This window comes from Mus caroli, chromosome 10 (genome assembly GCF_900094665.2).
Source record: "Mus caroli chromosome 10, CAROLI_EIJ_v1.1, whole genome shotgun sequence".
In the NCBI taxonomy this organism is placed as follows: Eukaryota; Metazoa; Chordata; class Mammalia; order Rodentia; family Muridae; genus Mus; species Mus caroli.
This window is the reverse complement of record NC_034579.1, coordinates 74,317,152-74,325,720: the sequence shown is the minus strand read 5'-3', so window position 1 is coordinate 74,325,720 and position 8,569 is coordinate 74,317,152. Positions and strand designations below refer to the sequence as shown.

General features: G+C 54.9%; 2 protein-coding genes across 3 annotated transcripts; both read right to left on the bottom strand.

Moving 5' to 3' along the window:
- Window positions 1-2,111: 2,111 nt before the first annotated feature.
- Reep6 (receptor accessory protein 6) lies at window positions 2,112-8,499 on the bottom strand. Of its 2 annotated transcripts, XM_021174152.2 has the most exons (6): window positions 8,304-8,499; window positions 4,946-5,039; window positions 4,726-4,864; window positions 4,410-4,578; window positions 3,759-3,839; window positions 2,112-3,449 (listed from the first exon to the last, which is right to left on the bottom strand). In XM_021174152.2, exons 1-6 carry the CDS (start codon window positions 8,416-8,418, stop codon window positions 3,442-3,444), a joined length of 606 nt encoding a protein of 201 aa, XP_021029811.1. In that variant the 5' UTR covers window positions 8,419-8,499; the 3' UTR covers window positions 2,112-3,441. The 2 variants fall into 2 exon arrangements, with proteins under 2 accessions (XP_021029811.1, XP_021029812.1); XM_021174153.2 differs by lacking the exon at window positions 3,759-3,839.
- Window positions 2,462-2,992, bottom strand: LOC110302710 (oleosin-B6-like). Its single transcript, XM_021173479.1, has one exon. It carries the CDS (start codon window positions 2,990-2,992, stop codon window positions 2,462-2,464), a length of 531 nt encoding a protein of 176 aa, XP_021029138.1.
- Window positions 8,500-8,569: the final 70 nt, after the last annotated feature.

Sequence of the window (8,569 nt, the reverse complement as noted above, 5' to 3'; positions counted from 1 at the left end):
CCCACGGACCCCGTGCCCTCAGGTTTCCCTCCTCTCATGTCCCCAACACTCCAGCTTCAGGTGCAACAGGGAGGACAGTGCCCCTCCAACTTGCAAGGCCCCACCCTGCCCCAGAGCTTAGCACAGGCTGTGTCCTCTCCCAGAACCTTTGAACAGCAGCTCCTGTTGCCCCTGGAATATACATCTTGACAACCTCACTTCTATTTATTACTTTGTGAGACAAAGTCTTACTACATAGACCAGGCTGATCTGGATCTTACCATGTAGCCATTGCTAGCCTGCAATTTACTATGTAAACCAGGTTGGCCTTGGACTCCCAGAAATCCTCTGGTCTGTGCTGTGATTAAAGACTTGTTATACCATCCCAGCCCAAATGCTACTCAAAGTATCCTGTAGCCTAGGCTAGCCTCAAACTCCCTATGTAGCAGAGGATAGCCTTGAACTTGTGAATGCTTTGAGCCCAAGACCCCAAGGTCCAACTTAGTTCCCCCTTCAGGGTAAGGGTATGATTGGTCTGTTGGCCTCTAAGCTACTTTGTTTTCTGGAAATTGTGTTGGATGCATAGAACCATACATCCCTAGCAGATCCTTGGAAGGGGAAAACTGTGTTACCTAAGACTGTCGAGGACAAAGTCACTCCTAGCAATCACTGTTACAGCCCTGTGAGCAAATATCCTGGGGTTTAGGACTGACCTCACTGCTGTAATTCTACCGGACATTCTAATTGAGAGCCTGGGGTTGGGGATTTAGCTCAGTGGTAGAGCACTCGCCTAGCAAGCACAAGGCCCTGGGTTCGGTCCTCAGCTCTGGAAAAAAAAAAAAAAAAGAAGGCTGAGGTAGGAATGCCATGCATGAGTTCCAGGCTAACCTGGGCTACAAAGTAAGACCTTGTATCAAAAAATACAAAAACAAATCTAATTGAAGAGCCAGGGGTAGAAAGTTCAGGGAAAGTAAGAGGCTGGAGGTGTGGTCAGGGATGGAGCCCTGGTCCAGGATTCAGGAATTGCAGGATTCCATTGCAGATCTACTAAAAATAAAATCTAAACACCAACGTGGTCTGTGTCTGCAGGGCACTCACCCGGACTCTGGCTCCGTCCCACACTGATCCCATGTGCACAGCACAGCACTCCAGCTGCCCAGGCAGAGGTGTCAGGTGGGTATCAAGAGCTGCTTGACTTGGAGGCTAAGAGCACTGAGTGCTCTTCCAGAGGTCCTGAGTTCAATTCCCAACAATCACATGCTGGCTCACAACCATCTGTAATGGGATCCGATGCCCTCTTCTGGTGTGTCTGGAGGCAGAGACAGTGTACTCACATACATAAAATATAAATAATCATTTTTACAAAAGAGCTGCCTGACACTCCTGGCTCCCTCGCTCCACAAGCTAACTGTAGCGCTTTGCCTTTGCTTCCGGGAGAGACATGAGGGAATGAACCTGGCCACAAGTCTGCCACAGGGGTGATGGATGTGTGTGTGGCTGTGTTCTCCTGACAGACATTTCTCCCTGAGGCAAGATGGAATAGAGAGATCTGACAGGGACCGAGAGATGTTCCCAGCATGCATGCTGCTGGCACACACCTACAACTCCACGTGTAGAGATCTGCCCCCTCTGCCCTCTCCAGGCGCCTCCTGCACAAGCCAGCAACATAGACACAAAACAATGAAAAATCTTAGAAAATCCCAATAACGGGGAAGAGGTCTGGCTGCCTGAGTCATTCCCGCTGCTGTGGGAACTCCAGTAAGCTCTGCCTCCCAGGCTGACCTGCCTCACTGCTTGTATTTGGCCCGTGGCTGCCCTCTCTGTCTGGAGTAAACACTAATACCATCTTTTTATCCCAAGCAGAGGGACACCTTGCATGGTGGCTCATAGCTGTGACGTCAGAACTTGGTCAGCTGAGACGGGAGAGCATATGTCTGGGCCAGCCTGGGCTAAATATGAAATTTCTGTCTCAGGGAGGACATAGGTTTCCTGCCTGGGCATGCTTGTGTCTGGGCCCCTTTGGCAGGGCCTGGGGTAGGTGACTTTGCCTTCCTCTGCTGCAGTTTCCTTGAGGTCTGACCACATGGTTGCTGTTTCAGTACCCTCACCCTGCAGCTTAGCGGACATACGCGTGAGCCTGAGCGGGTGGTTTTATTGCACGCCTTGGAGGAGAGATGTTACACGGGGGACCCCGGGATGGTGTTTCACGTGCACCTTCATGGGTATTTTGTGCTGCTGTGAGGGTGTTTCACGTGGGGCTGTGTAAAAGGTGTCTCACTTGGGAGTCCACGGGCAGGTTTGACGTGTGGAGGCCTGGCTGGTGGGTGTTTCACGTGGCACTTCGGCAGAAGTTTGACTTGTTTTGATGACGGGCAGTTATTCGGTGAGGCTCTTGTACAGTGCTCTGGTGGTCTAGTGTTTCATGTGGCTCCTTGGGCAGAGGTCTCTCGGTCTCGTGGCCCACATGTGTCCAAGGGTGGTGCTAGTACGCCAGATGTGGCAAAAGCCAGCAGTGTCTGGGGCAACGCAGCTGGTGACTATACTCTGGCCATTTACAGGTGATCTCCGTGGTAGACTCGGACAAATAATCCAGAGAGGAATCAGAGTGACAGGGGACCAGTGCCTCGGAGGGTGCTGAGGTGCCGGCCACCTGTGTCTTCTGGCCCTGCTTGTTCTTGGAACCTGTGGAGTCCCCTGGCTCCACAGGAGCCTTGCTGCCAGCCTGGTTGGGGTCAGGGGATGTGCTGGGAGACTGGGCCCTAGGTGAGTCCTGGGCGGAGACACTGACACGCTGTGTGGAAGTGGGTGCAGTTGTGGCTGCTGGGGCTGCTACTGCTGGGGCTGCTGGGGCTGCTGGGGCTGCTGGGGCTGCTGTGGCGGCTGTTGCCGCCGCTGCCGATCGGCCTGCGGCGGAGACCTGAGGGGTCTGGTGGTTTGTTCCCGTGTGGCGGCCTGTTGTGCGATTGTGTCCCAAGGGCCGGCCTGATGGCTGGGAGGCACCTCCTGAGCGCATGGGCAGCTGAGCGGAGCCCAGAGTCCCACTGGGCAGTCGGGCACGCTGTGCAGCCCTGGGAGTCAAACTGCCCCGGCTGCGATGGGGCCGGGACTTGCTGGGAATCTGGGAGCCGCTGGCAGAACCAGTGGCCAGCTGACCCCGGGATACAGATGCAGAGCCTGGGCTGACTGGGGACGGGGACTGCCCGTTCGTGGCCCGTGAGGGGCTTCCTACTGTCTTACTTGGGCTTGAGGTTCGGCGTTGCAGTTGTGGCTGTGGTTGTGGTTGTGGTTGTGGCTGTGGCTGTGGCTGTGGCTGTGGTTGCAGTGGTGTCTCTGTCTGGGAGTCTGAAGAACTGTCAGAGGCCTGGACATCATCAGCTTTGTGTTCCTTGTCATTGACTGGGGAATCCGCACACAGACTGCCAGCAGACCTCCTCACTTGTGGTTCAGGAGTGGGGTCTGACTTTACTTGGCTGTGGAGAGAGAGAAAAGATGGTGAGGGTGGCTGAGGTTGGCTGGGGACCCTCCCGCCAGAGTGGCTCTGACAGAGAGCTGGTAAGAATGTGGTGTCAGCTCTGCGCCGCAGGCAAGCCTGCCACCCTCCGCAGAACATAGCACTTGCACTGCACATTTTGCTCCTCGTGTGACATACTTGTCCACGGGCACCTGCACATATGCATAGCCAGAGCAGTATGCACCATACACATGCACACACATGCAGACACACCATACTCGCATTGAATGCACATGCCCTATACAATCCCTTCCAGAGAATTACATACGGTCCAGTTCCAGAGCGGCTGGGGGTTCCGATGTTGATGCTGGGGTGACGAGAGCCCGGCCCCGAGCCAAGGCCTGAAGTACTGGTTCCCGACAGCCAAGGAGAGAGAGGCGGACAGTAAGAGAATAGTGGAGCCATGCAGGGGGTGGTCGAGACGCAAGACAAGGAGTGCAGCCAGAGTCAGGAGGCTCGAGACAGGCGAACAGACAGACAGGCAAATCCAGTCATGGGGACAGACACAGAAAGAGGGTCAATCGAGACCCAGAAGCAAGATAGGGCGGGGTGATACCTGTCATCCCAACACCCAGGAGGTAAGGGCACGAAGATCAGGAACAAAAGATCAGCCTCAGCTACACAGTGAGTGGGAGGGTAGCCTGGGCTACATGAAATCCTTTCTCTCTCAAAATAACCTAGTTAGCCACGTGTAGTGGCATGAACCTTTAATCCTAGCTCTCAGGAGAGAGGCTTAGCTAGGTGGGTCTTTATGAGTTTAAGGCCAGCCTGGTCTACAAAGTGAGTTCCTATCCAGACAGGATTACATAGTGAGACCCTGTCTCAAAAAAAAAAAAAAAAAAAGGAAAACCCAAAGAGGGGGGAAAAATAAATCCAGCATCCAAATTAAGTCCCTTGGGCATCTGCCCCAAGTACACACCGTCCCGGGTTATCCCAGCTGCTAGGTCCAATGCTCTTCCGCTTAGCTGGCTCGCGGCGCTGTCTAGAGCCATGTGGTGCTTTAGAAAGAGTGGTCTTATGACGCGATGGTATAGTAGCAATGCCCCGTTCCAGGGTCCGGGCGTCATGCAAAATAACAGGAAGGCGCACTGCGTAGGGACATTGAGCTGTGACTCACAGGGCCCGAGTCCCCACCCCCCACCCCACCCCCCGCCACAGGGACACACCACATTGTCAAACAGGGCACCCACTCCTATGCCTCCCGACCTGCTCCCAGGGCTAGCAAGTCTGCCCACCTTGCCCACGTAGTAGAAAGGGAACCAGAACAGGAGTAGATCGCTGAAGAATTCGACCAGACCGAACAGGGCGTACACCACCCAGTAGGTTAGCCACACAGTGTCGTCTTCCTTGCTTGGGCTCTCTATAGCTTTGACTCTGTCCAGAGGGGAATGCACATGTCTGCCCTCCAAGTGCCATCTGGGAGTCCCACCCCTGGGGACTGCCTGGTGCACTCACGAAGCATATGCGGGGTATACAAATCCGATGACATTGCACAGTAGAGAGGCCCCGTAGCCGAACAGAAGATACAGGCCTAGAAGGGCGAGGGCTCCTGCAAAGACAAGAGCGAGCATTGGGCAATGCCTGCGACGCAGGGCCCACCTGACACTCCCTGTGCCTCCTTCCTGGGCAGTGAATCCCCGCTGCAGCCTTGAACCCTGGCTTGATGGCTTGATGGCCAAGAATTCAGCCTTTTTTTCCCTCCTCTTCCTCCTCTTTGAGACAGAGATTCACAAGGCAGTCCTGCTTGTCTTCAAACTCAGGCAGATCTGCCTGCTTCTGCCTCCTGAGTGCTGGGATTAGAGATGTGCTCTGCCACATTGACAATCTTAGGGGTATTGTTTTGTTTTGGGTTTTTGTTTGTTTGTTTGTTTGTTTGAGATTGGGTCTTTCTGTGTAGCCCAAGCTAGCCTTGGATTCTGGCCCCTCCCATGTCAGCCACTGGAGTACTGGATGACAGAGCACACAGACTACATAGTGAGTTCAATGGCAGCCTGGGCTCCAGAGTCCAGGTTTCAAACCCCACCACCCAAAAAGGGTAGGGGAGAGAGACGACTCAGTGGCCAAACGCTTTCTATGAAGGCCCGAGGACGTGAGTTTGGAACCCAGCACATACCAACAAAACAGAACTAACAAGAACAGGCTGGCTACAGTGTGTCTGAAACCCAGCACTTGGGAGAGGGTGACAAAGACAAACAGCTCCCTGGACCTCACTGAACAGTCGGTCAACCTGAAGCAATGAGCTACAGATTCACAGAGCAAGTGGAGAGAAGCAAGCCAGATGGCTCAGCAGGTAGAAGCACTTGCCAAACACGAGGGCCATGTAATCTGTTTGCTAAAACCATGTGGTGGAAGATCTCTCTTTCCGTCTCTGTGTCTCTCCCTCCAGCGTGTGCTAGAACTCCCCACCTCCCAAGCAAACAAGGCGAGCTATTCCTTGCTCTTCAGTTTCACCTGCTGCCCATGTACAGGCAGCTGGGGTTGACTTCTGCGCCCTGGGGCTTGTGGTGGGTTGTGGCTCACTTAGTGCCTTCATTACCGCGCTCCACGGAGCAGCCTTCTGGCCACTAAGACACTTGGCAATGAAAAGCTAGGAGCCACCATTGTGAATCTGTCACTAGACGGTGCCAAGGAAGAGCACAGGGCTTGAGGGATCTGGAGCCTTATTGTGCTCCAATGAAGGTCAGAGGCTGGGCAAAGAGGGGAGGTGGGAAGGCTTATCCACTTGAGGGGACCTTTGCCCTTGGGGCAGCTGGGACTAGGATGGCTCCTCCTTCCTCCCCCACAGACTGTTATCTGCAGGGACACAGGCGTCGGAGTCTAAGGTCAGAGTCCCGGCCCCTCCTTCCATCTGCTCTGGGTCTTATCCTCTGCGACCTAAGGATGAAGAAGGAGGGGGCAGCAGCTGGCCCCAGTGACCTTTGTACCACTGCCCCCAGTAAAGTTGCCAGCCTCATTTAGTGTCTGAGGGCATAGCGTGGCCATTTGGGGCAGTTGAGATAAGGGTCCTGGGGCAGGTGGGAGATGTCACCCTGTCTCTGGCACTCATGGGGTGGGGAGGGCTCTTCCAGTGTACTGGTCCCCTCAAGCTCTTAAACTACAACCTCAGCAGGAAGAGGATAACCTTGGACAAAGGCCTTAGGGCAGGGAGGGAGCAGAGGCACAGAGACAAATGGACAGGACAGGTGACGGATTTCACAACACAGCCCCTGCCACCTAGGCCTTAGTTCCCCTCCTGGCTGCCCCCCCCCAAAGGTACTATGATGCAATTTGCCTAGTGATGTGGAAAGACAGGACAGAGGCTGTGGCCTATACCTGGGCCACACAGCGGGACAATTGGGCTGTCTTACGGTGCTGAGTCACAGGTGCAATCTGGACAGATATCAAAACCCCCACACAAACACGGGGGGTCGGGTGAAGGGGGGAGCCCACCCGCCCTCCAGCTGGTGAGGAAGTGACAGTACATGGAACTTTGGGGATCTGCGGCAAAGGGCTTTATGTCCTTCACTCAGAGTTGCCCTGGTCTTGTGATTCAGGAAGGGAGGGGGACTTCAGAACACCACTGCGAGCTTCTGAAGACCCCAAAAGAAGGTCGCTAAAATCATTTCAGAAAGATGATGCACCAAGGCCCTTACCACACTGCAGAAGGGGTCCAGAACAAGAATGGACCTAAAAACAGCTGAGGTGCTTGGATGGATAGTCCCTTCCTGCAAGTCCCTCCCCAAATCCCAGCCACTACCTCAGATCAACAAATATTGACTCAAAGCTATTGTGCTGAAGCATGGAGGAAGAGAGGGAGCCTAGTGTCCGGGTGCTGGGTCAGTCTCTTCCCAGCCTGGGCCTCAGAGGGCTCAGAGATCCACGGGGACTTTCTCCATGAGAATATTCAAGAAGGAGTACACACAATGGGCTGATAGGGCTGGGGGTGTTGTCCCTTGTTTTTCTATCCACTTAGGGGCCAGCTGGGCCACTGGAAAAACCAGACTTGCAGAGAAACCAGACTTGGGGCCTGACATGCAGCCAGGGCCCCAGGAGGAGGCAGGGCACATGGAGAGTTGCTGTAGGACCCTAGGGTGCCCTTTTCCAAAGACCTTGGAGGAGAGGCAGGCAAATGAAAATCCCGCTTCTTGGGATTCCAGGATGAGACCCTACAGGTAGGTCAGCGTGCCCAAATAATAACAGGGTCCCTGGGAGAACCAGAATGAATTTCCCTTCCATAGATAGGCACCTAGGACATTTTGGTTGCCTGTTGGGGACCCAGCTGTGCGTTTCTTCCCAGTCTGGTCTGGGTGCCTAGTACCTCATGAGGCCTTTTCCCAGGCCCATCAGGGACCCAAGATATGCACTCCTCCTAAGTCTGAGTCCTTATGGCCTTGTAGAGGCCCTCAGGAACCTAGGATGTGCACACCTTCCAGGTCAGAGTTCCCAGAACATCACGGTGCCTGGGATAAGAGTCCATTTCAGAGATGGGATGCCGCGATTTCATCCGCGAGAGCCTAGATCTCACCTGGGACGAGAGTCCATTTTAGAGATGGGATGCTGCGGCTAGGAATGAACTCTCAGGACCTCCCATACCCCGTAGAAAACCTAAGATGTAAACTTCTTCCAGGGTGAGGGCACCCAAAGTTCAAGGTGCCCAGTCAGAACTTGGATCCTGCAACTTATACAGGGATAGGACCCGGGAGCCAGGCCTGCATTCCCAGGGCCTCCTGGAGCTCGTCTAGAACCCATGACATGAGTCCTTTCCAGTGATGGGACCCAGGACCTCATGGTGCCTGTTGGGAACCATGTGACATGCACCCCTCTCCAGGCTCACCCGCGGCGAGATACCGCTTCTCTACACCGGTCCTTGCTTCGAGTGCCCCGAGCGCTTCGGTGGCCACGTTCTTCTGTTCCAGAAAACGTTCGAAGCGCTGGCGCAGACCGTCCATGGTAGCGTCGGGCGCGGGGCAGGCCACTGAAGCACGCCCGCAACCTCGCGCACCGGCGCCGCCGAGAGCGCACTTTCACCACCCGCCCACCGCCCGGCCCCGCCCCCGGCCCAGTGCTTTCGGCCCCGGGTCCTGGCTCCGCCCCCGCCCC